This window comes from Pelobates fuscus, chromosome 4, assembly GCF_036172605.1.
Source record: "Pelobates fuscus isolate aPelFus1 chromosome 4, aPelFus1.pri, whole genome shotgun sequence".
In the NCBI taxonomy this organism is placed as follows: Eukaryota; Metazoa; Chordata; class Amphibia; order Anura; family Pelobatidae; genus Pelobates; species Pelobates fuscus.
In genome coordinates, this window is record NC_086320.1 from 206,964,117 (window position 1) to 206,980,428 (window position 16,312).

Sequence of the window (16,312 nt, forward strand, 5' to 3'; positions counted from 1 at the left end):
GATTAGATGTATGCTGGCGTGAAAATCACATTTGTGCTAAGACATGTGACCATGTAGAGTAAAATAGGCAAGCATAAGTTACCTTTCCACACTATTTGGAGAATCACAGGAAAACAGCGAGCACTGTTGAAAAAATTATCTTCTACTCTTCTTATTTGGAGATTATTCCATCCCTTCTATTTTAGTCCAAATTTGGCAACACAACTTACACAGCAAGATCACCTCTGCTCATGGAATGCTTTAATGGTAATCTAATTTTTTTTTTTTATATTGCCTGTATTTTTCATCTCTAGAATTTAGTAAATACATGAAGGTTCATATAAACTTTTCCTAGTTTGTATCATATAACTCTCTAAGTACAAGACCCACTACAGCTTAACGGGGCCCACATACTGTCCTTGCCTTGGTCTCTGAGAAAAAGCAGAATTCTAAGGCCACCACTAGTGGGTGCCACTCAGACAGCCACTAGATGCCACTAGCTTCCTGTTGCAATCCTTTAATCTTTGCAGTGCCTTAAAGGACCACTATAGTGCCAGGAAAACAAACTCGTTTTCCTGGCACTATAAGATCTTTGGGGCCCCCCACCCTCTGGGTCCCCTTCCCGCTGGGCTCAAGGGGGAGGAAGGGGTTAAATTCTTACCTTTCTCCAGCGCCGGGCTCCCTCGGTGCTGGGGACTCTCCTCCCTCTTCCAACGTCATCCGCTGAATGCGCATGCGCGTCAAGCCACTAGAGGCTGGATTAACCCTAATGTAAACATAGCAGTTTCTTTGAATCTTCTAAGTTTACATCTGAAGGTTGAAAACCTTGGGGACCTGGCACCCAGACCACTTCATTGAGCTGAAGTGGTCTGGCTTCCTATAGTGGTCCTTTATTTGCTCCACATATGCAGTAACTGTGCATTTCTTCCCTGATAACATCAGCCAGTAGAGGGGTGGCTGCCTTGGTGAGACAGGCATGGCGTGGGACAAAAGGTGAGTAAAACTTAATTATTTTAGTATTGGGGGAAGGGGGCTAAATATAAATGTTTGTTTGTAACGTTAGCATGCTCCTTTAAACTATGTCTTCATAACGTGCATTGCTTGTAACAGGTGAGATACGTTGCATTAAATTTATTCAGTTTAAGGGACTTTTTAAATAATTTGTAAAAAAAAATATGCGTCGGAAGCAAAAATAGGAGCACTTTAAAAATGCAGGCTGTGTGGTAAGTTAAACAATTGCTTGTTCCATTTATTAGCTGTAAGAATATCTCATTATTCAATTTTTACTGTAGCAGCTTCAAGGCCCTAGAGACAAATGCTGAATTACTTCTAACAAATAGAGATATTTCTCAGCTACTGTGGTATCTGACTCAAAGCAAAAAGCTATTTGATATGCTGTGGCCGTGCCAGTTACGCCAATACTTTCTCAGTGTGTGTCAATAAAAGGAATATCACACATCATCTGTATGTTGTCCATTTAAATCCTCTAGTTGTTAATAGTGCCTCCACATTATTTGCTATTTTATATAATTTGTAATAAAGCATAAAGACACATATCTATTAAATGGGGTTGAGTTGGGATGACATCAAATGAAAAGGACTTGGGAATAATTATAGATAACAAACGCAACAGCTATTGCAAAAGCTAGTAAGCTACTTTCATGTACAAAATATCATATTGCCTCTTTATAAATTAATGGTAAGAACCCAACATGAATATGCCGTGTAATTTTGTGCATCAGTTTTAAAGAAGGCTACTGCAGAATATAAAAATGCAAAATGGAGAAGGAGGATAAAAAACATTAGTTGGGGGCGGAGCCTGACCGCCAAGCAGTACAGACGTGGGCAACACGAGCTCTCGCCTGACGGGCCGAATTTGGGGCAAAATCAGCGGCCACATGACCGCAGACTCACCGGGTTGCGCTACCCATGTTGGGAATGCACCACGGAACCGAAGGACACCCCTCTGAAACCCGTCGGGACCGGGAGGACGAAACGCCGAGTGCGGCCTACTAAAGTTGGAGCCGGGGAGAGACGGCCGCTCACCCCGACACCAGACGCACCAAGCGACTCTACAGGTCTCCTACCCCCTCCCCCCCCGGACCGGTGGGGGTTATCCCGGTCCCCACTGGGAGAACGGACTGAGGCATCAATCACTACCCCAGCTGTCTGAACACAGCAGACGACACAAGGTACTCCGACCTCACAAAATGGCGGAGGCCCTACCACAGACACCGCAAACTCCCGCACAGGCACGTGGGCCATTCCCAGACACACTTGAATTCAGACTGGACGCATTGTTCCAGGCATTTTGGGATAAACTGCAGACCCGTGCCACTGCCGACCAATCCAACCAGAGTACATAACGGGAGGCAGGAGATTCCCCTCTGGGTAATATACTCCTCATAATGCCTCATCGCACCAGCGACTGCCCGCCCGGGCTGATAGCCAAAAGAGGCCTGGCCTCGAGACATCGACCACACAGGGAGAAGAAAGCACGCCCCTTGGGGGGCCAGGACCGGGCCGCACGTAGGTACCGAGTCCGTGGACAGAAGGTGTCGGCTACCACAACAACCTGGGGCTGGAGGACAATCCCCTGCACCTGTTGCTCATCGGTTGAACCCGACAAATACTATCTACAGCTAACAACCCATCAAGCTGCTCACCCTCCCGGGCTGAAAACACCTTGAGGCACTGTCTCCCTGCAACCGCCACGCAAGCGGAAAATCGCCCGCCATGACCGCAGTCCCCCACGACCCTCCATACACTTACAGCAGGGGACGGACTTGATCCATGAAATGACACATTGCGGTAGATAATTGATGGGACTCCCCTACACTTGTATTGCCTCTGCCGCTACTGGGGATCGGATGACCGGGCACCCAAAATATCACCCAGAGCTCCTGGTAACTCACTGAAGACACCGAGCGAAGGGACATGCCTGATAAGAGACTCCCCATTTATTGTTGAGGAAGTACTAGCTCAGCTTTGTTTATTTAGTTGCTTATAATTTTGACCCAACCGGTTGCGCAATTTGCTGTGCCTGAGCCCTGAACCCAGTGGTATAATGATCCCATTGCATGCATGACTTAATGTTTAACTAGCCTGCTTACACACAGACACAAATGCTTAGCAATTTTCAGCCTGATGTCAATAGCCTGTATAGTCTCACGAAAAGTCTTAAGATTAAAACCAGCGGCTCTAACACGAGACTATAGCACATTTTAGATAAGCAGTACACTACGTACACTACTACTAACTAATCTAACCACACTAGCCTGCCTCAGTATCTAGCATGTTGTACCCACACTACCTATACTTTTACTAGAGCAGCTTAAGTATTGCCTTGATAATTGTACCACAAAGTTATGGACGTGTTAGCAATCTACTTGTTCTTTAAAAAAAGCACAAAAAAAAAGAGTCAGACGCTTCACAGAGACGGTACCAACTGTATTTTTATACCTCTTTTGAAATGTATCTTAACTGTCTCCCCTTCTTTTTTTCTGTTCCCATACAACTATATGCCTCAATAAAAGAAAGATTTACAAAAAACCCAAAAAAAAACATTAGTTATGAAGAAAGTCTAGAAAACTGTATTTGTTTTTTTTTTTTTTAGAAAAAAAGGTGTCTCAGAAGGACATGCTAGCACTATTAAATATATACAGGGTCAGTACAAATCGCTGTGTGCAAATCTGTTCATTAGCAGGAATATACAACAAACAAGTTGTCACCCATTGAGACTGGAAGAATCAGAACAATTCAGTAACAATCTCATATTTTGACAATTCAGTGCAACTTTGCATTGGGTAGACTGAGAGGGCTGAAACATGGCTACCTACAAACGTTACCATTGCAATCCCTTTTATTTGTCGTGTTTGGAGTTGAGAGCAGCTAAATCAAATGCAGCTGGATGTTAGGGATTTCTTGTGCTTAATGGATCAGCTTTCACGTCTGAAAATCAATAAATAGGAGATATTTCTGGCTGATATGTTAATTTTGCAGATATTATGTACAAGTGTTTACATATACGGACAATGGAAAAATGCCATGAGAATTCTGATTAGCCAGATGTGTTGTGTTAGATTGTAGTGGCAGAATACCTAACATCTGGAAGCATTACTGTATTTACATATACAAGCCAGAAGCAACAAATAGCACTTAAGACAATGTTTAATTAATGATATTTCTTTCTTTTTTCTTTGCCAGATATTGCATCTGGATCTGGAGAAGGAGGTAAGCTGTATTTAACATGTTGGAAATAAATGGTATATAGAAGAATTGCTCATGTTAAAGTGAAATTGCTACATTGTATGTTCATCTTAGCAATGTCTTAAATGCTCCAGCTACCTGGACTTCGTTTGATGCTTATTAAAGCTTCAAGTCAAATAATTTACCTGGCGTAAGGAGGCCCTCTATTCAAAAAAACAACTTTAACTCCCAGTCCCAGCATCAGTTGTGGTGCAAAGTGGCCCCTGTTTTTCTTTTATCTGTAGCGTATAGATTAATCTTAAGAATTGCTTCAGCATCGCCTCTTACCAATATAAGTCATTTTATCTTTATAAACTACGCACTGAACTCATCCCATAAGCCCCTGATGGACTTACATTTAAATGTATGGAATTTAAAGCAACTCTCCAAGCACCATAATTGCTGCAGTGCTTAGCTCAGGAGTGCGAACAGAAGTTCCAAGGTATGCAGATCCCAAGTTAGAAGCCAAACTATTCTAAAATTGTTTGACTACTTACAACGCGGGGGTGGGGTGCCAAGACACTCCTGCCATTATAACCACTACAATATGCTCGAGAATTCCAATAATATCTTGTCTTATGCATATGCAGTCCATATATAATTGGACAGATATGCTTGGGTTATTTGTTTGTTTTCATTATATAGTCCAGCATGTTAGATTTGAAACACAAAATAATAAAAAAAAAAATGGATGAAGTGTACGATGTCTGCTTTAAAGGACCACTCTAGGCACCCAGACCACTTCAGCTTAATGGGTGCCAGGTCCAGCTAGGGTTAACCCATTTTTTTTTTATAAACATAGCAGTTTCAGAGAAACTGCTATGTTTATTAATGGGTTAAGCCTTCCCCCTAATCCTCTAGTGGCTGTCTCATTGACAGCCGCTAGAGGCGCTTGCGTGATTCTCACTGTGAAAATCACAGTGAGAGCACGCAAGCGTCCATAGGAAAGCATTGATAATGCTTTCCTATGCGACCGGCTGAATGCGCGCGCAGCTCTTGCCGCGCGTGCGCATTCAGCCGACGGGGCGGAGAGGAGACGGAGAGGAGGAGGAGAGCTCCCTGCCCAGCGCTGGAAAAAGGTAAGTTTTACCCCTTTTCCCCTTTCCTGAGCCGGGCGGGAGGGGGACCCTGAGGTTGGGGGCACCCTCAGGGCACTCTAGTGCCAGGAAACGAGTATGTTTTCCTGGCACTAGAGTGGTCCTTTAATTTGAGGGAATATTCACCCCATGAACTATAGGTCATGTAAGAGTTACAGCCACATTTGTTCGTAGTCCCTTCAGTTTATGTTTACAAAATGCAGGTTGGCAGATGTGCTTTGGCAGTGACAAACATTTATCTATAGGGAAAAATATATTTGTCTGGTATGCCTATTGCAACACACAGGGATGAGGGAGTCTGACTTTCGGTGAATTGCTCAGAACTAGATAAGGACAGGAGTTCACCAAAAACCTGTCTGAGAAAGTACAATTATAAAAATAACAACCTAGGTTGATGTGAATGTCCCAGGAGCTGGTCCATCTAAAATGGCTGTTGTGTGATATCGCCAATAAAATTATGTTTAAAATTGAGTATGATAATGCCAAAAATAAACTAAAACAAAATCAAGTATTTCAGGAAAAAGTGCAGCAGTTGTGTGTGGTGTGCGCACACACCACACACAACTGCTGTACTTTTTCCTGAAATACTCAATTTTAATCATAATTTTATTGGCGATATAACACAACAGCCATTTTAGGTGGACCAGCTCCTGGAACATTCACATCAACCTAGGTTGTTATTTTTATTATTGTATTTATCTATAGGGCTCTGAACACACAGTGGTTGCTTTGGTAATATGTTGGGAGTCTGTGTCCTGCACGGTGCAGCTCTTACCAGTAGGCTAAAGGCAATTTGATCTGAGCAGATAAGATAAGGTAGGCTGCATTTAATCTGTTGTACATACATTCTATCTTCATACTCTCCTTTTCTTTCTCTATGGTACAGATAGATCTGTCCAGTGGATTTCCAGCATTCTACAGGTTTTGTTTTATATACATTTTAGCAGTTTATAATCTTGCTGTCTCAAAGGGTCACCAATTGGTTTCCATTTATTGATTATGTTAGTTTACTTTTCTCTCTATTGCACACTTTGACACTTTTATGTCTCCTTCCCGGAGAGTGATCTTAATCTATTCTCCAGTTAATTTAGGCTTTCTTTCTTATTGCAAGCATTCTTTGTCATTCACTACAGTGATATTTTATGATCTCAAGGTCATTTGTTATTGTTGAGTTTATCAGTGTGTTATTGCTTCTTTGTAACAATGCACTGCACAACTGATTTTGACAAACCTAATGTTTAATTTTACCCACTGTTTTTTCAGACTTTTATGCAATTTCATTGTCTGCTCTACTGCCATCAACATTTGATTTGGTTCCTTAGGCACAACACCACCCCAACTAAGAATGCAAATATCATACATATAATCACTTCTATACCCTTTTTTATTTCTCCTGTGCATGACATAATGCTACAAAATTAAAATCAGTAACAAACGGCATATTATATTTGCTTCTTAATATGAACGGAATATGTATATAAAAAATACTGTAATGTCTCTACGGTTTACATTTTATTGATATGCTTCATCAGGGATACTTTCACTTTAAATTTGTGGTGCCACATGATGTTTGAGTGATTACTGAATATGGAGATGAAATGCTATAGGAGATGAATGGGAGATGAGGCTGGGTATTGGAGATGACCTGAGTCTTGGGATTTGTGAGATGAACTCAGCCTAGTTAAAGGGAAATTAAAGAATAAAGCTTGGGGGAATAAATGCTTATAGGGATGAAGTGTCCTCTCTAAAAGTGCTGAAAGTGGTCTGTCTGTCTATTAGGCTTGTGCATTTAATTTCAAACTGATTAAGATTCTTCCAAATTTTGGGCGATTGGCATGCATTCAGCAATTCCGAAATGCCCAATGGACGTATAAAAAAAAAAAACAACTTAAATGGGCAATGGACAAGCCATTTCTTTTGTTCTCAAATTCAAAATTCTGCCGGTGACACCAGAAAAAGGAGGTGGATATGGAGATGGTCATTTTGGGATGGTGGAGGAGGGATACAAGCAGCTTAGTGTGCCATGACGGGCATACATTGAAAAAGGCACAGGAGTCCTGAAATGACTGTATTTAATATGTTGCTGTACATTGTATGTTTCTACTTTGGATGTTTATGATTTTTCTGGTGTAACCACCGCGTTATTAATTTTTTACATATTAGTTTGTCACGATGGTCAAGAGGTCTGCGCAGAGATTATGGGCTGCATCTCTGTCCAATCATGAGATGGCAAAAAAGATGAGTGATGGTTCGGGGACAGACACTAAATGTTCATTTTATTCACAGATTATAGAGACTGGTGGTTATGATACTGCTTTGCCTAGCCACTACCAGTGCCACTTACATCAACTTTGATTCAATTACAATTATTTTACTGCACAGGTGAACCCTGCTTGTGCAGAGTGTTGCTTTTCTTTTTGGTTTTTCTTTTTAATAATATTTGTAGAAAAAAATATTCTAAAATGTGGTGGTCGTGTTGGTTATAATCTTTCTTGAAATGCCTTTAATGCAAGTGGTTTTGCTCTACCTACCTGCGTTTTGCAGTGTGACTTAGCCTGCCTATCTTTAATTGCTTAAAAACATTTTTTTAAGTTTCTTAAAGTATTCTTACATGTGGCATTTGTGTATTAGTATGCCTTTAACGATAGAGGTTTCGCCCTACCTGGTTAAGTTGGTATAGGGACCTGTTTACTAGATGTGTGAGAAACCATTATTCTTCTTAGGGTGAAACAGGTGAGTGGGTTGTCAATTGCCTTCTCACTTTTTCCTTTCATTTCATGGACCAACACAAAGACAGGTACTCAAAGTGATATGCGTACACACAAAGAGACACGTACACAAACCCACTGAGACATACAAATTGGTATGTTGGAGGATATACACAGACACAGAACCTCACCTCCTTGTGGAATATAGTCACAGAGATGCATGATAGCAGATGTGCACAAAGAAACATGCAGTGAGATGCACAGGCATATGCAGTCAATCAGAGAGATGGACATTTAAAGGTATTCACTTAAGGGAAATTTGTCAGGAATTCTACGTGAATGTCAATGTTCGGACAAAATAGCCAAACTGTAAACAAAACTAAACTGGATAATTTTTGTATTCCACTATTTTGCGCTGTAGTTTAAAATTATATTTTATTTCACTAGACAAAACCATGGAGACCTGTCTCTTAAATCTGGTGGTGTTTGTTCTAATAGCAAAACCCCTCATTGTGTTTCTTAGTATTTTTTCTTTCTGTAGTAGCTCAATTATTTTCTAATAACAGTTCTCAAGTCAAATCCAGGGGTCACTAGACAGTTTTAGAGAACACATCTACTTTCATTTTTGTCATGTTGTTTAACATGACTCTATCAATTTCATTGAGGACCATATGGTGAGTTATTTTCACGGGTATATATTGTAATTTAATTCAACCTGTACAGTACTGCCACAAATAATTGCTTTGTTCGATAAGCAGTACATGCCCTGTGTCAATCACAATTTGCTACTGCTAGAATCAGGTAATTGAGTAGCACCGACATATTGTATAGCTCTGTGTGAGCACATTGCCATAAATAGCTAATTGCATTTCCCAACAAATGTGTTATTTACTCAGCAGAGTTTGACAATTCCTCACAAAGACAAAATGCAAACAGATTTATGGATTTATTTTTTTTCATGTTCCAATCCTTTTTCTTTTTTCAAGCTGGATCATAGCATGACATTTTGCGTCATCTGTTTATTTCATGTGTCAGGTTGAATTTTCTAATCGTTAAATTACACAATTTAAGTATTACGTGTCACACTGCATTGCTCACTTATGCATCTGCAGAACTTTTACCAAACAGAATCCAAAATGAAATAATCGCCGGATGGAATGCAGTAGGTTTAACTAGTTATGTTTTCTTGAATTTTTTTTTTAATTTTTTTTGTATTTCTACAATACAAAGTGTGTTTTTATTTCCACATTAAAAAACATGGGCTTTAACCATAGAACGTTAATGTTATTAATGTTGCTACATGTTAAGTTACAACAATGCATATTTGTAGTAACATGTAGGCCTTGATTTAATAAGCTTTCCAATTGATTCATTAATGTTCCAAATGATTTATCTACAAAACTTACCACAGACGTTAATGGTAACTGTAAGTCATTTGAAAAGTTTTTTTAACAGTATTGAATCGTTTGGATAGTTGATTAAATCAAGGCCATAGATGACAAATTAAACTTGTTATTCCACATAGTCTGGCCGCTATTAAAACAACGTGCAGTCCACATTGATTAACCTTGTTAGTTATTTGTGGACTGCTTTATCATGATCCTCAGCCCAGATATATTAATGCACAAGCATTTATCTGCTGAGCCACATATTCGTGGGATACATTTTCCTTTTGCTTCAAAACATTTCCTATAAAACTCACTCAGTCAGGCTAAAGTATCAGCTATGCATCGCGGGAAACATAGTCCATATACAGTGGCTAATCTGGACACCTTTTCTCATGAAAAGGCAGACAGAGTCATTGGGAAGCCACATAAAAATAAGTCGTGGCTAACTTTGACGATGCAGACTGTTGTGGACTTTATTCAGCATGATGCTCAGCCCTCTTGTAGCACCTTATGGGACATTATGTCGACAAACATCCGCAGTGTCAAAGTTAGCCAAAGTATGTAGACTAATTCTTCAGCCAGCCCAACGTATGAATAACTGTGTATTCAGCGGTGGCTTATGAAGTTTTAAGATGTTAGTAAATGATACCTCTAATTTGCTGTACACACCAACTTCTGACTCTTGGAATTTATCCACTTTTCTCCATCAACTGCACCTCTGGATGAATGTAGGAAACAAATCCTCTTTTAAATATACATTTTTTTTTTTTATTACTTTTTAAAACATATTTTCTGCTTTGCCTGGAATTAGTGAATGGGTAACATCACACGTTTGGTTAGGAGCAGACTGTGTATGTGTGACGTCTGTACTCGGACTGGGCATTTTTATAAAGCAACACTAGACTTTGACATGCCCTGCAGCACCTACAGAACAGCAGTGTCTCCTGTTTACCTGCCTTTGTCTGTCAATCATTGTTAATTAGTAAGCACTCTGTAACAGAAGAGAGAGGGGAAAATGAGACTGCAAAAGTTAAAGAGACAGACACATTATATACAAGTTTTGCAAACAAAATGAGTGAAAACTCTCTTAAATCCATATATTTCACATAAGCAAAATAATTTTCGAAGTGATTATTTTGAACCATGATTGCCTGCAGAGCTAACATTAGTGATTGATTGATTGTTTAGTTTTCCCATAGTGATTGTTTGAGTACTAATTTCCCAAAATGCTCAGTCAAGCCTTAGGCAGGGTGAAGCATCATGTTACCCTGAGATTGACCGCATCATACTTTCCCTTTTTACCTTCTACTTCTTGGAGGGGATGATGGGGTTGGTTTTTTATTTTTGTTCATTACTTTTTTTTTTGCAGATAGGTAAAGAATGGCCGAGTAATGTAAAGACGTGATATATTCATAATAATGTAACATCAAGCAGACACTGTCAGTTATATAGCCTACAAGCAGGATTTTGTTGATGACTGTGGTGGTGTTCCCATGCCTGTCAATCTGTAGTTCATTCAGACGGTGATGTTTTTTCAGATGTGTATATTGAACTTACTGTGATCTTCTTGATGTGTCCAAGAGAACACTCACCATGTCTTATGGCACAGCTCAACAAACAGTACATAATATTATTTGCACATTCTGAACATAGTAGTAATGTGTAGTGTACAGGTGGCGAATAAGACTGTTGTGATGGTGGCATTTAGATGTAGCCTTCTTAAAGAGATACCTTAAGTACCATAACCACGACAGAGCACTGTAGTGGTTAAGGTGTTAGGAGTACCCTTGTGCCATTTCAAGGTAAGCTGCCAAACAGTTTATGAAAGGTTTAACACTTAACAGGCTCTAATGGGCATCCACTGCCCTTCTGGCTGCACTGCTGAAATTCTAAATTCTCCGTTAGATTTACAACGCATAGCAACTCTGGACATTGTTCACTCTCCTTAGGAAGTAGCACCTATCTGGGGACTTTAACAAGTTTGAACAGCCTAAGGAGGTCCTGTTCCAGTCAGCTTACAGTGTGTGTAAGAACAGAACATTCTGACTGTCTGACACTCAAAATATAAAGAAAAAAAAAACTTGAAACTTTTAGGGGTTTATTTCTTTAAACAGTTATAGGACGTTAATAATTTTGATAAAACCTGCAACATTTAGACTATAATATTAGACCTGGAAATGTAGTTTTATTGCATTTTAAATGTCAATTGTGGCCTTGCCACAACTAACTGTTTAACATATAGACCCCTAAAGTACCCAAAGACAATCATTCAGTGACTTAGCATGCAGCACACAAGACCCTCAGAAATTCAAAGAGATCAGATTAGACCTATTTCTATAGCTAGAGTAAGACAAAAAGCCCCAGATGTCTTAATAATGCCTAGATAATGCCAATTTGAATTGTTTTAAACCAATGAATTCAAATATATGAAATCTGATAAAATGTTTCTTTGTACTTAAAGTGACTCAGTCACCTTCAGGGTTATTAACATATTTTGCAAACACCCCCATAAATGACGTCCATATGAATTGCAGCAAGTCAGGGGGGGGGAGCTAAATGTAGATATACTTACATGAAGCTCTTCCATGTATGTGCAGCCATCTTCGTGCCTCCAAATATTTTATATTCCTGGCGCAACAGCCCCAAGACACACATTACTGATTGTAAGTTGACTGATTGAAAGCTGACTGATTGTAAGCCTGCTTCTCAGCCTCGGCCTGCTTCTCTCATCAATGTCATACTCTCGTACAAGAGCACAACACATAGGTCTGTGGAGGAGAGTATGATAACCTTAAACAGGGCCCAATTTGTCCACTGGCGAGTAAGAATTCAGCCATGGATAGTAAATATTCACCCCTTTTGAGTATGTTGTAGACCCTCCAGGCTTGCATTGGCAAGTAACTTTTAGGACTGTGTTAGTGCTAGGCTTGAAAATGTGCACTCTGCCCTATACACCCAATTCTCGAGAAGTTGTTGCAAGCTCAGTTTTTTGTCAGTTTTGCTTTGATAACAAGAAAAGTACTTCCAAAAAAAGGTAATCCATACTTTTTCTTATGTCATCATTTGATTTTATTAAAATTCCAGTGCAGTTACAATGATTGTGTATAAAAAAACAAAAATCAATAATTTAAAAAAAAAATCATTTGAAACTTTAGGACAAAAAATATAAAAAACATTCTCAAATTGAGCTGGTTTTTCATGGCTATGTTGGTCTATATTTTTTTAAATCCATCTCAATTCACTGATTAGAAAATAGAAGAAAAGAGAAAAAAACTTATTATTTTGCATTGGTTCTCTCATGCTAGTTATTGAAATGATGGACATTACATTTAGAAAGGGGATTGAGCGTTCTAAAGCAATGATACACCTTTTATGTTTGGATTGAATTTAATTGTTATACAAACCTCCATACCCAGAATTCACACTCAAGGTTGTTATGTAAAAGGGGAGTCTCATTTCCATTTCTAAACGTTTTGAAAATATATCAGGATTGTCGTTGTGGTGTATATATACCATTAATAATAATAGGAAACAATATTTTAAATCTCAGTAGATAGGAATATGCTTTTTGTTTATTTCAGACACATCCTTAGCAATAGTTTAGGTACTTTTGATTAATGTAACAAAACTTAAAAACTAATGTGTGTGGAGAGAATCTATTATTGCTGTCAGAATGTGTTTTTCTAATTCCAATTTTAAATCATTTTACAACAGGAGTATTCTTCTTGAAGATAAAGAGATATAATTTGCAAACTACCATCAGCCTTTGAAGATTTATCACTGCTTGTCACTAGAGTTAACGTTCTGAGTAGCTAAGCACTTGGGTCTACTTGTATGTAACTCTAGACTCTAAACAGCCCCTTTGGTTTGTTGTACCTACTGAGTTCTGCACAGGAGAACCAAATATGCTGAGTCGACTCCTCATTGGCTTCTGCTGTTGCACTGCAGATGAATAACATTGGAAGACCACTGCAAGCTTGAAAACTACAAGTGTCCATTTTGTTCCGATTTTTAGTCTTCCACAGAATTAATTATTTATCTCTGATTAATGGGTCACTGAGCTGATAGGGTGCCATGGTAATCCCCCAAGCATATTTTGAATCTCTGACAAAAGAGATATTACAGTAGAAGTGTCAGCAAACAGTGTGCCAAATGAATTAGTTATAGAAGTCTGGGACATGAGAGTAGGAGCAAAGAAAATGAAGTCACGCAATGCATGGTTCCTTCCTGTGGCAATACTGTACAAATTATTTTCAGAACAATTAGTACTTGTCTACAGATCCCAGACATTGTTCAATTAGGAAAACATATTGTTAATCACTAGAGCATTTATCTAGATAAAGCATTTAGCTGGCAGTTCTCCAGTTAAAGAAACACTTTATTTTTCCAGCACTTAGACCCACCCTGAGATGTCTTTCTCGAGGCTGTCTCCTCTTCATCTTCTCACTCAATCAAATGCATCTCATAGAGAAGCATTGGGAACAAGAAGCACATGCACTGCAAGCACCACATTTGTGTAATCAAATGATTTTCATAGGAAAGCACTGAATTCATTTATTTTCTATGATGAGCATTAGAGAACATTAAACATCCATATGCAATGCAGGAAGATGTAAAATGCCACAGAACCAAGTCTGACTTTTAGGAGCAGAAGAACCCTCTAGTGACATTTAGGAAGACGGCCACTAGAGGTAAGTTTAGAGCGTCAATGAAAGCATTGCTGTATTTACAAAATGGCAATGTTTTACATTGCAGGATGAAAACGACAGGACCACTGCACCCAGAACTCTACTTCATTAAGATGAAGTGTTATGTCGGCCGCCCTGGCCAACGAGCACCTCCTCATAGAGATGCATTGAATCAGTGCATCTCTATGAGGAAAATTCAGTGTCTGCATGCGGAGGAAGCATGTCTAGAGGTCCAGAAAGCACCTCTAGTGGCCATCTGAGGAGTGGACACTGGAGGTGTCCTTGAGCTGTAATGCAAACATTGCCTTTTCTCTGAAAAGACAGTATTTACAGCAAAAAACCTGCCTCTATACTCACCAGAACAACCACATTAAGTGGTAGTTGTTCTGGTGACTATATTGTCCCCTTAAGCATATAGAGATATCACATTTTTAACTAAGAACTAGAATTAGTTGATAGAAAACTCCTGCAACTTATGTAGGTAGTACTAAGCTATGTCAGCTGAACGAACTAGGTGGACACCTAAGACGTTACAGATAATCTGTTTTTTAAAAATCATCTCATTTTGAAGTATTAGTTAAGTATTTGCTCAACTAGTAGCAAAACATACATCAGCAGAAGCATAGGTAGGCTATAAATAACTTGTAAACAACAGCTAATAGAGTAGAACAATGATTGCAAATCAGACATTCTATAGTATATTTAACAGACTCAGTAACTCAACAGCTGAGATGGCATAGTGGTAGTACAAAATAAAGAAAAACTAGAAAAAAAGAAAAGCCTCAATGCTAAAAATGAATTGGGTGCAGAGGTAGTGTTCCGTATGTCTACCCGACTCGTAGGACAATTGAGTCCCCCAGATCTTGAGAGTTCATATTAGCCTGCCTTCTCCTTGTCACCAGGCCCATGGCTTGTTGGGTTCACAGCAAGGTGCGAACTGGCCTATGAGTCTCCTCGCGGGTGTAGGCACCATGATCTCCCATTCAGGTGCACCTGGCAGTCGGAGGTATCCCGGGTCTAGGATTTAAAGGAGTGACTCTGCATTCTCGCCGTCACTGCGGTACCTTCCAGATGTGGGAGCTGTGCTGGAGTTGAGTGACCCCATTGTGCCTGCAGCCTGGAGATAGACGGCCCCACTTGTCCAGCGCCATTTTGTCCAGTAACTTCAAGCGGTGGTGGCTTCTCAAATCTCTGGCTCCGCAAGCCAAGCTGTGACGAAGTAGGGTGCAGCTGTGCAGTGATATTTGAGCAGGTCACCAGCATCAGCCAGAAAGACCTACATAGTTGGTCAAATGCAATTAGGAAGTTCCACTAGGCTGGAAAAATGTTGTTGGACATTTTGTGCTATACGTCGATAATTGTAGGCCCTCTGTGGCTGGCTGTGTGAGCAACTGACTAGATGAGTGTAGGCTTGGATCACCCCCATCAGCCCAAAGGGGAGCTGGAGGGTGGAGCCCAAGTAAGTGCTTGTACGTCTTTGAACCAGGGGTCGACCGGCTCCCCGTCCCGAGGCTTCCAGCAGGCCGCGGAGATGTCCTGCAAAGGTGACACCAGGGCTAAATATCAGTTTGGAGTATGCCAGGTTGTCGGCAGCCAGGTCCTACCCCCTGATATTTATTTTTATTATCTTTTGACGTGTTTTCACTGCCATTTTCTTTTTAAATCCTGGAAAGTGATAATTTCACTTTAATATGAGCCTGCAATGCATTTCTTTTTGTTATTGCTTATAAACATAAAGAAAGTATAAAAAACAGCCTTAAGCAAACAAACAAATCACATGTCATTAAAATACATACAGGCTAAAAAAACAGTGGTAAGGTTTACTCGCTAACTTTGTTGAATCGAAAACCATAATGCAGAATTGTAACTGTAGCTGAATTGTATATATTTTCCAAATCAGCTCTTTCTGACTAAATTTTACAGTTGTGCATTTATCGTTGATCTAGTAACCACCAAATGTCTGATGAACTGATGATTTCATTTGTATCTTTATTTATTTAGGAGGCTCTCTATACTTTAATATTCGGAATGGAGCTTTTATTGAAATCAAATTAAGTTGAGAAAGAGTATTCAAGTAGGTATGTGCACACATTTCCAATCTGTGTAGCACTTAGGATATTGCAATGTAATAAATGCAAGAGAAAAGAGTGACATTTGCAGTATGCTACAACATTCATTTATGCAATTATCGTAATTTGTAAAAT

At 39.5% G+C, this 16,312-nt stretch overlaps 1 protein-coding gene across 1 annotated transcript in view; it reads left to right on the top strand.

Annotated features, from left to right (window-relative positions):
• Positions 1-16,312, top strand: part of TMEFF1 (transmembrane protein with EGF like and two follistatin like domains 1) — a 188,256-nt gene that overhangs the window by 101,465 nt on the left and 70,479 nt on the right. The window contains exon 4 of the mRNA XM_063451867.1: positions 4,186-4,212. Coding sequence (XP_063307937.1) covers positions 4,186-4,212 — 27 coding nt within the window. The remainder of the gene's footprint in view (positions 1-4,185; positions 4,213-16,312) is intronic.